The 12,856-nt window shown below is 47.0% G+C and overlaps 1 protein-coding gene across 1 annotated transcript in view; it reads left to right on the plus strand.

Moving 5' to 3' along the window:
- Positions 1–12,856, plus strand: part of ANKS1A (ankyrin repeat and sterile alpha motif domain containing 1A) — an 88,788-nt gene that overhangs the window by 4,325 nt on the left and 71,607 nt on the right. The window contains 3 exon segments of the mRNA XM_009888323.1: positions 4,039–4,119; positions 4,912–5,068; positions 7,010–7,072. Coding sequence (XP_009886625.1) covers positions 4,039–4,119; positions 4,912–5,068; positions 7,010–7,072 — 301 coding nt within the window.

Consider the following 12,856-nt stretch of genomic DNA (forward strand, 5'->3'; position numbering starts at 1 on the left):
CTCCTCACTTCAGAAGATCTAATTTTAATCCCAGAGAGCCCACCTCCTCCCCAAGTCGTCTGAGGGGGTTTTCCTAATATTTGGGATTAGAGCCTGGGCTTTGTTTCCCGTAGTTCTACCACAGTTCCTATGGATTTTGCCTGAGATGTCATTCAGATCAGATGCATCAGGCACAGCAAATAGTGCTCTGGAGGAATTGCAGTGTCTTTCAGAAGTACCATGGTAGTGTTTTTCCGACTCCTAGTTTCCGTGGACCATCATGGAGTTATTTTCCTGTGTTTAGATCTACCATGAGAAGGTTGGGATCTTATCTTAGTGTGTCACTTTAATGCTATGCAGTGCATAAATAAAAATGGGGTGAAAGATTTGGTTTCTGTTAACTCGGAAGAATTGTATGGCCTTTCTAGCAGAGCTGGAGAGGAAGAGGAGGGAAGAGACTGATCACTTCAGTCCTCACATCTAAATATAAATAGTTCTCTTCTTGGATCCTTTCAGTCTGAACTTCTGGGTGATTTGACCTTTCTTTGATAAAAGCTTTCTTTATTCGCAAGAGTAAAAGGGCAAGGGGGAGGAAAGGACACAGCAGATTTTTTTTAATGATTTTTTTTTTTTTAAATATCTTACGATCTTAGCAGTTGATTTCTGCCATACCCAGCGCTCGCTGTTGAACCAGCTCCACCTTGGCCTCCAGCTTGTCTCTTCCGCCGAGTCCCTTGAGTCAACTTTGCATTTTCCTCTAAAGCATTAAGCAGAAAATTTCTAAGGAAGTTTATAGAAGTGTTTTCTCACAGGGAGACCATGTTCTCTCTCGCCAGACCATGTTCTGGTGGAGATGGATCCCGGGCTCCGGTCCCCGGTCTTGCTGCCGGCCGGGTGGGTCGCTTTGAGCGAGTGACTTGGTTTATGCCCATTACACCACTAACTTTGCTTTTCCTTGCTTCATAACTTCAGCTGAAAGAAATATTTGTTTTCAATGCTGCTGCTGTTTTCATACGTACACCCTGAAGCTTTTTGAGCTCAGCGTCAAAACACGGCTCTCTTTAATGTGCAAAACCACTGGACGCTCTGGTTTTGGTCAGGTTAGCAGCCTGTGCAAGGGGATGCGCAGGCGCAGTGTTGATAACCGCTCTAGACTACACGCAAGTCTTTCTGGCACTAGTTATAACCATTAATTGCCACTTTAAATCCAGCAATAAATTATTTGGGCAACCACACTGCGTGAACCCACTGCCAAAAATAAACCAGAGCCTGGGAATTACTCAGGTCCCCTTCATACTTCAGGACTGGTGCAGCTAGATGGGGTAGAGCATCTCCTGGACTTGATCCGAGAGGTTTTTTTGGTGTCTCACATATCTTCTGGACATAGTTTAAGCCATTATCCTGCGAATGATGGAAGTAGCAGTTGAAAAGTGTCGCATGCGTGCATTGGTTTGCTGTCAGCTTCTGAAGCGCGGGGCGGTGTGTGGGAATGCCTCTGGATGAGCCTTCTGATCCTGTGCAAATTGCATTTTGTGGCTTACTGCCCTCTCCGCTTGGATGAAGTTTCCCCGTAGCTGCCCCTGCTCTAGTGATGCTCCTGTCTCTCTCGGGACTCAAAGCCTTTTATAATGCTCTGCCAGATCAGGAGTCCCTCGGAGGGGGGAGACTTTCCATTTCAGAGCGTGTTCCTCGATCCCACCTGAAATGTGCTTGAGCGCAAGTGTGCTGCTTAGTTTACTTCTGAATCTCCACTTGGTCTGCACGAGATTCCCGTTGGTTTGGTGCCTTTCCTGCTGCTTTTATACACTGTGGTATAGAGTTTTTTCTGGCCAGGAGCCCTCTAGTAATGGGTGTTATTTTGGAAAACCCAGTTACTGCTCGGGCTGCCTCTGCATCGTGCAATGAGTCGTCGCGATTACATGCTGGGGAGGAAATGAAATGATGAGGAAAGGCCTACTTCATAAAGAGCAACTTTATTTTAAACTAATTAAATTGGGGATTAGAGGGTGCTGTGAAGTTCTACCCCTGGTTAGAGAAAACGATGCAGGAAAATGCAGTGTATTAGCAAAAGCGTGATTGTCTAGGCTTATAATAAATCCTGTCTGATTTTTGAAACCATTAAGTTTAAAGCAGGCCAGCGTACGAGGAGTGACGGGTTGTCATGTGGTGCAGAGTCTGGCTGGAGGTCAGTAACAAGTGGTGTCCCTCAGGGGTCAGGACTGGGTCCAGTCCTGTTCGATGTATTCATCAATGATCTGGATGAAGGGATAGAGTTTGCTGATGACACAAAACTGGGAGAAGTGGCTGACACACCAGAAGGCTGTGCCGCCGTACAGCGAGACCTGGACAGGCTGGAGAGTTGGGCAGAGAGAAACCTCATGAATTTCAACACGGGCGAGTGTAGGGTACTGCATCTGGGGAGGAATAACCCCGTGCACCAGTACAGGTTGGGGGCTGACCTGCTGGAGAGCAGCTCGGTGGGAGGGGACCTGGGAGTCCTGGTGGCCAACAGGATGCCCAGGAGCCAGCAATGTGCCCCGGTGGCCAAGAAGGCCAATGGCATCCTGGGGGGCATCAAGCAGAGTGTGGCCAGCAGGTGGAGGGAGGTCATCCTCCCCCTCTGCTCTGCCCCGGTGAGGCCCCATCTGGAGCACTGTGTCCAGTTCGGGGCTCCCCGGGTCAAGAAGGACTGGGAACTGCTGGAGAGGGGCCAGCAAAGGGCTACGGAGATGCTGAGGGGACTGGAGCATCTCTCTTACGAGGAAAGGCTGAGGGACGTGGGGCTGTTCAGTCTGGAGAAGAGAAGACTGAGGGGGATCTCATCAACGCTGATCAATCCTTCAAGGGAGGTGCCGGGGGGATGGGAACAGTCTGTTCCAGTGGTGCCCAGTGACAGGACAAGAGGGAACGGGCACAAAGGTGACCAGAGGCAGTTCCATCTCCACCTGAGGAGGGCCTTCTCTGCTGTGAGGGCGGCAGAGCAGTGGCACAGGCTGCCCAGAGAGGTGGGGGAGTCTCCCCCTCTGGAGCCATCCCAAACCCGCCTGGACGCCGTCCTGTGCCACTGCTGGAGGTGCCCCTGCTCTGGCGGGGGGTGGGATGGGGGAGCTCCAGAGGGCCCTTCCCACCCTCACCAGTCTGGGATGCTGTGATGGATAGGGCCATCTTCAGGAAAGGTGAACGGTTTCAATTTGCTTATAAGAACGTATTGATTTGAGTTCACGTGCCCTCTGTGGGAGAGGGTGGTGGCACTGGCGAGGGATGGCAGTAGAAACCGAGCTCCTGTGACAGCAAGCTCAGGAGCAGTGACAGCTTCTTACACACGCGTTTCTCCACTGTTTTAAATAGGACACCTTGCAGGGGTTAGAGGGAAGAATAATCCTCTATAGGGTTAATCCTTACATCCTTGGTCTTTGACTTCTGAACGAGGGAGGGAAGTTAAGAATGTTCTCAGAAGTGCTTGGAGACCACCTACTCGTCCATATAGACTGCCAACAGCTGTCAGATGGAAATGATTTTTGGACAGTGAGAAGTCAGCGTGGAATCACACGGGTGACCCACAGCAGGCTCTGTATCCCACAGCCTTTGACTGACACCCCTAGTGATTCTTGCCGTGGAGGGAAGAGGGTTTCCCAGACCCATCAAAATTCTTCAGCGGGGTGTGAATTAGCGGTGGGTCGATGCTTTAATGTCTCTTGCGGTTAACTTTAATAGACACATGTTCCTCTGAAGAAGCTTTTTGCCAAGCGCGTTTATGGCTGAAAGATGTCTGGTAGCAGGAGAACATGGGAGCTCTGACTTAAAACCCAGATGGTCTGATAAAGCTTCGAGTGGTGGATCCCTGTACCGGCCGTGTGCTTGGTGACACTAACCCCTCTGCTCAGCGCAGTGCTGTGCCGCCTGTTCTCTGTATTACTGCTCTTAACCACAGCTCTCCAGCCACTGGTTCGCTTCCAGATAACCAACTTGGTGTGAGAACTCTGCTGAAACTTGTCCTTACCCGCTGTCCGTCTGTTTGGTGTATGCCTAAGTGTTCCCTGTACGTTTTCTGTCTTGCAGCATCTGGAGAGGGCCAAATGTGAACTGCGTTGACAGTACTGGATACACTCCACTGCACCATGCTGCTTTGAATGGTCATAAGTGAGTCATCTTATAATGCCTTTGATCATAGGGGATACTATGTGCTTTACAAGCCACGGTTTCTGTGTAATTCATTCACCAGCCTGATGCTGTTGCCACTGAAAATGTGGCGATGGTGCAACACTACACCATCTTCAGGACAAAAAGTGAAGAACATCAGTGCAGTGAAGCTGTAGAGGCACTGGCGGCTGCACAGCGTGATCGTACATCTCTTAAAAAAAAATTGGTGATATGCTGAAGCTTTCGACCACCCTTTTCTTTATAAGCAATTTGGATAAGGTAGAACAACATATTAAAGGTGGCTTCTCCAGTAACAGTCCTCTGCAGTCTGTCTGGTGTCCCACGTGTTGCTGTGCCTGCACCACTTCAAATTTGCTTTTGTGCACGTTACATTTTTAAGTAACTCCAGTCTTCAGCGTGGTCAATCTTGTACTGTTCATTGCTACTTAAGACACTGAGAAATTGAACAGAGTTAAAATCTTTATTTGTCTTTTATTGTGGTGGTGCGGGTCACTTTTCACCAGAGTGGTTTATGGATGACTTCAGTCCCAATTCAGCTCCATTACTACAAAGGTAACACTGATCTTTCCTGAGCTCATCTCAGCAGTCTTGCTTTGGTTTTGGTTTTTTTTCCGTGGGCAGTGTTTAATAGGAACACTTTAAAATCACATTTTGAGAGGATCTCTGAAGTACTCCTTTTCAGATTAACTTTTTGTAAAATACTTCCTGCAGAATGTAAGCTGTGAAACAAGGACTGAATATTGTATGGACTCCAGTTTCCTTCTCTTGCAGGGATGTGGTGGAAGTTCTGCTGAGGAACGACGCGCTAACCAACGTAGCAGACTGTAAAGGCTGTTACCCCCTCCACCTGGCAGCTTGGAAAGGAGATGCAGACATAGTGAAGCTCCTCATCCACCAGGGACCTTCGCATACTAAAGTGAACGAGCAGGTCTGCCTATTTTTCTCTAATATATCGTTGAATCACTTCCCTGGGATGGAGAGAGACTACTTCAGCTGACTCGTGACCCCTCCCAAACTAGTACTGCTTGTGATAAAGTCCTTCTTGCTAATGGGATAAGAAGGGCAGTGCCTAAAGCAAATACCTCCAGTTCTGAGTTCGTGGTTGAGTAAGATACACACGTTTATATAGAGATACATAAATAGGAGAACCACTCAATGCCTAGCAGGGGTCTCCTGCTTTCACACTGGGCTTCTGAAACTAACCCATAGTTTTTCCTTTCAGTTGCTGGATAGCTGAGAAGGTGTCTAGTTCTGTCAAAGGATACATTGGCTCCATTCTTTGGGAACTCATCAAAGCAGCTTTGTTTAGTCTTTGTTTGGCCATGCTCTCTTAGCTACTCTCCTGGCTTGTCTCTAGCACTTGCTCCAGTTAACTAATTTGTAAGTTGTAAGATCATTTTAAACCTGTTTGCCCCCAGATAAATCCCTAGCTTAATCTTAAAGAATTATTTTCTCAATCGGGCAAGAAAAAAAAATCTGGTGGATTTCTTCCCTTTGTCAAGCTGATAGTTTTTGGTCTGGGATGCAGAGGGATGGATTGGTACGAGTCAGCTGTTCTGTCCAGGGGCTGCTGTGTCCACCTCGGAGGGCTGGCTCCCATGTAACTTCCCACTGGAAGTCAGCAGGTATCTTACAGTTCCAGTGAGCTTCTGAAATGCTGCCTCTGGAAGACCCAAATATTTCTTTTGTGTTAAGAGTTTTGGATAAGGGAACTGGTTTACTGGATGAAGCCAGCTGAGTGGCGTTACAGCACCACGTATGGCTGAGCGCAGTTGGGCAGAAGTGCAGTAACAGATCCAAATCAGATGGTTAAAGCTACAATAGCCCTTGGTTGCCCTGTCCCCGAGGCAGGAATGTCTAATGTCCCTGTGAATCAACTCCTAAACCACCCAGGTTTTCATCCAGGAGGAGAGGAGTAAACCAAAATAAGTTTGTCTTTGTACCACAAGGCTAAAAATGTATATTCATTCAGAAGTCAATTCACAGGTCGGTCAGATACTCATGGCTCAAGTTTAGCAAAATCTGCCAAAGTCAAGATGAGCAGCCGGGAACTGTGAGTTTCTGCTGTTTAATTTTGATCTGCAGCGTAGAATTTTCAGAAGCTGAGGAGCAAACCCCCTTCGGAGTTGGGTTTAGGAGTCCTAATCCTGCTTCCAGCTGTACTTTGTGGGGACCGAAGTGCCATGCTTAAGTTTTCTGTTCCTCGGTGTAAGAGATGCACAGTGTAACGTGGTGCACCGGGCTGCTCCAAGGCTCAACTGTTGCTTCTAAAGCATCACAAAATGAAAAAAAACCAGTGGTAGTGCTATTCACTACCACTCCTCAATTGAGCAGAACTAACTAAAAGTGCGTGGTTTAATGTCTTTGATAGTTTTCCAGTTTGGGGCTGCGGTTAATAATGTCTTCAGGCACAGCTGCAGGCGGTCAGTCTGTTGCAGTAGATTTGGGAAGTGCAGCTGGCTGTTTACAATCAATCTGATAAGAATTGACTGAGGGCCCTGAACCAGTAAAGGGTTCTGCTCTGAGTAGGACAGGTACAGGGGAAACCTTTGCAAAAGATTAAAAGCTTAGTGTAATCCTTCCAGGTAATGTTTCATTAATGTCTGTTTAGTAGGAGCCTTTTTACATGAGAACAGTCAGCTGAACAGCCTGTGCTGCTTGTGTTTGGAGTCTTGTAAATGAAACGCACAGCGGTTCGGGTTACAGGAATCGGCAGCTGGAATGGCTTCTGCTGTTAATAGCTTTGACTGGAACAAGATGCTGTGTTCTGTCATTTCCACCCCTTGGGAGTCACCCATTGCTTTGTTGCTATATCTCACCCATTTCATTATCACATTTTTTTTTTTCTTTTTCCTCTTCCTTTTTGTAGAATGCTCTTGAGATCAAAGAACTCAAAAAGTACGGCCCCTTTGACCCATATATCAATGCCAAGGTGTGTACTTTGCTGTCAGCATTCCACTGCATCATTACTCCAAGCTGCACTCGCGTGCTTCCAGGTGCAATGTCATCCAGTTGCAATAATACCCGTTCCGTTTGCAGCTGCTTGGGGAGAAGTAAAATGCGACCATTTATTTACTGTGGGTTTCTTTCTTCAAAGCAGTTATAGAAACGTAATTTAAGGGAAGCTTTTCCTTCCTTACCCGGGGGCTCCTTCATTGCTTAGCCTTGTAGGACTCACGGTGATGGTCAGTTTGCTTGATTTGGCTGGATGACTTCCAAAAGGTAACGTTATTTCAATTAAAACGCTTCAGGTTTTGTTTCATGTGCTAATGTTGCTGATAAATGCAAAGAGAAGGAATTTTTTTTTTCCTGCTTAAACATGGATGCATTTTCTCTGTGGGCTGTTTGGAGTGGATTCTCATGCCTTTTCTCCTACAAAATGCATAATGTATTTGTCATTTGGATGGACAGTTAATACTTTTGGTGGTGGGGGGGAGAAGGGAAGGCAGTAACGTTCACGCCTCCCTTCCCAAGTCCTTCATGTCCTGCTTATTGCATCAGTCTCTCTTTTTTGATGTTAAGTCTGTTGTGTCGTCTGACCCTTCAGCCCTAGTCTTCTGTTCCTCTTCTCTTGCCTGTTTTGCTCCTCTCTGGCTTTTAGTTGTTCGTGAGCTACAAAAGGCATGACATCAGCGCTTACGATGCGCTGAGGCTGAGCGACTGGGGAAGCAGATCAAGTTCCCAGTGGTGTTTTCTCAAACACCGTTTTTCATTTTTATTTCTAGTGAAGCTGCAGGCCAGGGACGGCATAATAGTCTGCTGATTTATCATGGGATACTTCTGCTCTCAGCCGCCACGCCGCTCTTGCTTCCAGACAATTATTTTGGATCCAGCCATCCATGGCAGATCTCCGTCACTCAAAGTTTAGTTAAAACTTTCACTCTGCTTGATCTGCAGTACCTTGAAAACACACGTTCGGAATTCCTGAGCTTGCTAACCGCCGGGAGTTACGTTTGTTTTTGCAGACTTCTATTTCAGGAAATACTCCAGTGCATACCTCTTTAAGCACAAATACATTTACATGAAGCTCATCCGTATCGGTGATTTTTACAAAAATCCAGATGGGGATTTTACAGCATCAAACGTCTTCTGTGGCAACATCATAGTCGAGCAGTTGAGTTGCCTGAAAGGAGCTTTCTAAAACGTTGTCAGTAACTGAGTGAATTCTTACACGCTCCAGCATTGAAATGATGAATGAAGAAGGAATATAAAGATGAAATATGCAGTGAGCTCCCTTTCTTGTGCATTTTTATTTATGAATGTTCTATTTTGGATTTTATATTTTTGACAAGTGCGTTATTTTGAACTCTCAGTTCAGTTTTCGAGGTGGCTGTAGCACTCTGGAGAACAGGGCTAGAGGTTTTTGAACTCTTTGCCTTGGTTTTAAGGAGAGAAATGTAGCTTATACACAACCTGTGAGGTTCATCACAAGTTCCGACCAGGTTTGATGAAGGGCATGTGGAATCGTACCTGTCGTGCAAACCCTGATGTGTTCTCACCAGCCTGGCTGCAGGAGGGAGAACCGCAGAAACCCCAGGTGGAAAGTGTGAGAGTTCTTGCTTAGTTGGTGCTTCCAGCTTCTCTGCTCCCCTGCAGGGTGGGATGTCATACAGAAACGATTGAAGTTGAGGTGTTTCATCTTTCCAAACGGTTTGGGATATTCAGAAGAGGGGGGAAAGCCTTTATATAAGGCTGAACTACAATTTAATATCCTGTTGAGGAAGAGATAAGAAAGCCAGAAGCTTCTCGCTCTCCTAAGAGTTAAGGAAATAGTCAAAAACTTCTTTTTATGCCCCTTTTCAACATCTTTTGTGCAATCGGAGTTTTCTGCAATATGTCTCTTACAGGCCTGAAGGACTTCTGAAAAGCAAATAGTAGAAGCCCAGTTAAGAGATGGAGCAGCAACTTTGCTTCAGTAACTCCTTGAATTGGGTTATTTAATTTGTATTTTGAACCAACCAGTTGAGCAAAGCCGAAGTCGAAAAAGCTGTCACACAGCTCAGGTTTGTGCACTGCACAAACTACCTTTGTCTTTTTTAATTGGAAGCAAATGAGTCATGCAGATTGGGTTTAAAGTGCTATAAATCTAAATGGGCTGCTGAGAAAAGTGGAAGCGAACCATCTGGAGTCTGCAAATGAAACCGGGCAGCGAACCCACCCGCAGAGCTCCCGAAAGCTTGTTGGACATACGGGGATTGGGGTCGGTTCTTTTGTCTCTGAAATGCGTTTGGCATTGTCGGGCACCTGTAGGAAGGAAGGGCGCTGCTTCGTCTTTACTCTGCTCCTGGCAGTGCCGTGATGGAAATCGTGTGCTGCAAAGGGAGGGAAGGAGAGGGTACAGCTGCCCGGGCAGCTCCAGCCAACTCTCCCGACCTGCTGTGCGCCCCAGGTTGCGATGTGCATTGGGTGGCACCTCCTGGGGAAGTTTGGATTTTGCTTAATGTATTTTTTTTTTTTCCCTCTTTCCTTCCGGCCTGCCTTTAACTGAAACTTTGTGGAGCGCATCCCAATGGGACATCCCTGTTCTGTGCTTTAGGGTCAGACGTGTCACTGGAGCAGCAAACCAGCAGGTTTTTAAAAGCACACGCCTCCGTTAGACATGCATGCACTGCCAAAAGTCCTGCAAAGGAATCTTAGAAATAGGTTGGATGGGACCGAAGGGTCATGTAGCCTCTTTCCCCAGCCCCGGGGCAGGGTCAGGTCTACCTAAACCGTTCTGGACCAGTGTTTGTCGGGCAGCTTCTCAGCAGCGTCAGAGAGGGACAGCTCTATAGTCTCTGTGGCAGTTTATTCAACCGTTCAAATCTTTGCACTTTAGGAAGTTAGAAAACTTTCCCTTATTTAAACCAAGACTCTTTGATGGAAGCCCTCTTGCAGTGTGTTAGGAACAGGGGTGCAGACAGATATACTTTTATGGGTTGTAGGTTCTCCCTTTTAGCGTCTGATGGAGGAGCATAAGGGCGATGGTATGTGGTATGTAGTTACCAGGGCTTGAAAAATTGGATGGAGCCCATATGAAAGCAGAAGCATTTCTGCTTGCGTTCCCGTTTTGTGGTCTGTAGGCGGGCATCGTACGAGCCCAGCTTCTCACTCCCAGCTGTGAACCAGGGGGATGCTAGGATTCCTGCAAGAATGCAGCCCCTGGGCCCTGTTGAGTGCTCTATTTTTCTAAGAAGAAGTTTTGAAATTTGAATCCCTATGCCTTCTGGCTGCTGGAAAGGAATTTTTCCGTCTCCGATAAATACGTATGTCTGAGCGCTTGTGCTCATTGTTCAGGCTCTGCTCTGGTTTGTGCTTGGAGAGGCGATGCGGGGAAGGGAGGCAAACTCCCTTGCCTGGAACAGCTCTAGCATTTTTGGCTGCCCCAAACTCTCCCAAAATGAAGGCAATACAGACTTATGCAGTAGGGGGAGTTTCCAGTGTGCAGTCTGCGCTGGGGAAAGACTTGCTGTAATGATTCAGGGGAGTTTTACCACCTGGTGACGTCTGTTGCAGGAGGAAAGTCTGGGGATTTCATCCCAAGCATCAGAGCCCTGACCTGCTTAAGGGAAATGAGACTAAATTGCAGCGAAAATGGGGGAAGTCTTCAACAATTACACTATTAAAGGATGCTGTGTTCCCATTTCTGAGCCGTCAGGCAGGTGTTTGGAGTTGCTGCCCTTGAGGGATGCGGTCTCTGTGCCAGGGAGGGATGAGAGGGGGACAGTCAGGCAGTGGAAATCCCCGGTGGCCATGGCCAGCGTGGCGTGAGCAGTGCCTGCCCTCCATGGCTCTTTGGCCGATCCCCGCTGCTCCGGAGGGACTGGCGTCACCCGCTCTTTCTGCGGAAACTGGCCGTGAGCGCCCCTTGTGCCGTGGGGCAGGCGGAGGGCCTCGGTCTGCTGCATCACGGGCTCGCCGGTACCCGGGTTCCCTTCCCTGTCAAAGGAGAATAATGCGATTTACCAACCTTTTAAATGCCTCGAGACCAGCAGTTTAAGCTGATTGATAGGTGTTATCTCTGTAGTTCTCTATTCTCTCCCCTTCTCACTCCGTATGTGTATTTTATGTGCAGACTTCTTTATTCTCCAGTAACTTCTGTCCACTTGTATGTGCCATCCTTCACCATGGCTGCCTCTGCCACTCCAAGTGTAGAGCCTGTTGTTTGACTTGGAACTTCGGTGCTAACAGTGATGCCGTGCTTTCCTTACCTTCTGAAATATCTCACTTCTGCATGCGGCTGTTGCTGCTCCCTGCCTCGGTAGTCTTTGCTTTTATACAAATTGCGGCTGCAGAGCTTCTCCAGAACTCCTCACTTCCCTCATGCTTTTCACGTGGCTGAAAAATGATGCAAATACCAGATAAAAAACAAAGGGGAGTTTGCCTGCATGACTCCTGTAATCCCTAGAATGACTTAACACGTTAATAGGATTAAAGCGCTTGTACAACAGAGCAAGTTCTGCAGCGTGGTTGTGAAATGGTGCAAAATATTGACTGCTCCTACAAGCTGGTATCCAAAAAAAGCGCATGCGCTCTCAAAGCAGAAAGGAAGGTACTTTGATCAAATTCAGTTTCTAAAGTAGTACTTCCGACTCCATCAAGACAACTACGTTCTCCGTTGGGTTTTTTTTTTAGCGGGAAATGTTAAAATGACAAATTCAATGATGATTCTTTCAGCTAAAATTTAAGCAAATAACAGTTTGTACTGAAGTTTTTTGGGTCAAATCGTTAGATAAGTATTTGTTTCTGAAGTGATTTAACAGAAATCCCTCTGTCTATAACACACAGTAGTAAAACTAGAAACTTGAGGTGAATTTGGTTTTAGGAAAGGCTCTTTCACATCTGGCAATGTTCCTATTTTGCACCTGCAAGTGCGGTGTGTTAGGCTGCTTGTCTTTCCGTGCTTTGCATTACTGATTTTTAACCTGACAGATGCTGCACGCGTTAATTGGATCTGGCTTTCACTGTGGAGGTGTTCTCTTGTCCCTTGGAAAACTCTTCCCTCAGTTGACCCGAGACCTTGACTACAAGGGCTCGTTAGCCAAGTGATCTAATTGCACTGCTTCCTAATTCACAAACTGCATGTAACTCAATGCACCCTCTCTCTAAACCGGCCAGCTTGCGAGCTTCAGAGTTGCAAAGGTGGAATGACTGTTATAATCAGGATAAGTAGGATTTGAAACAATTGAAGTTTAAATCTAAAATGATGACGATTAAGCTACAGCAGATAGAATTCCTACTGCGGTTTGCCTGTCGTACGTTGCGGCCTTTTATTTTTGTGGCACCCCGAAGTGTGGGATGCTGCTAACAACTAACAGGCTGCCTTCCCCAGGTGCTAGCAGAATTAATGGGAATCCGGATATAGCTTGAAAATCCCTTAAACTTTAGCGCGGTCCCTTGATTTTTGACCCCAGTGCCTTCAAAGCAGGGTATTCCATGTAGAGCACCTATTTCCCGTGGAGCAGATTTCCCATATCGGAGTAAAGCTTATTGTTCTGAATGTTTTTGAAGCTTTTATTGGGCGGGTTGGTAGTTGAGCTCACGAGGGGATGGCTGTGTCCGGTAAATGGCTAATGAGATGGTGAAAACATTGCTCCAGGCTCTGTTTCAAACTGAGCTCTCTGCTTCCCGACTGCTTTTTTGTCTTGTTTTTGCATTTAAACTTCAATGGTTTGAGCGAGGCACGGACCAGCTCTGTTCTCCCCCGTTCTGACGCGCTGTCGTTTGTGACCCCCCC

The sequence above is a fragment of the Charadrius vociferus genome, unplaced genomic scaffold (assembly GCF_000708025.1).
Source record: "Charadrius vociferus isolate BGI_N301 unplaced genomic scaffold, ASM70802v2 scaffold266, whole genome shotgun sequence".
NCBI lineage: Eukaryota > Metazoa > Chordata > Aves > Charadriiformes > Charadriidae > Charadrius > Charadrius vociferus.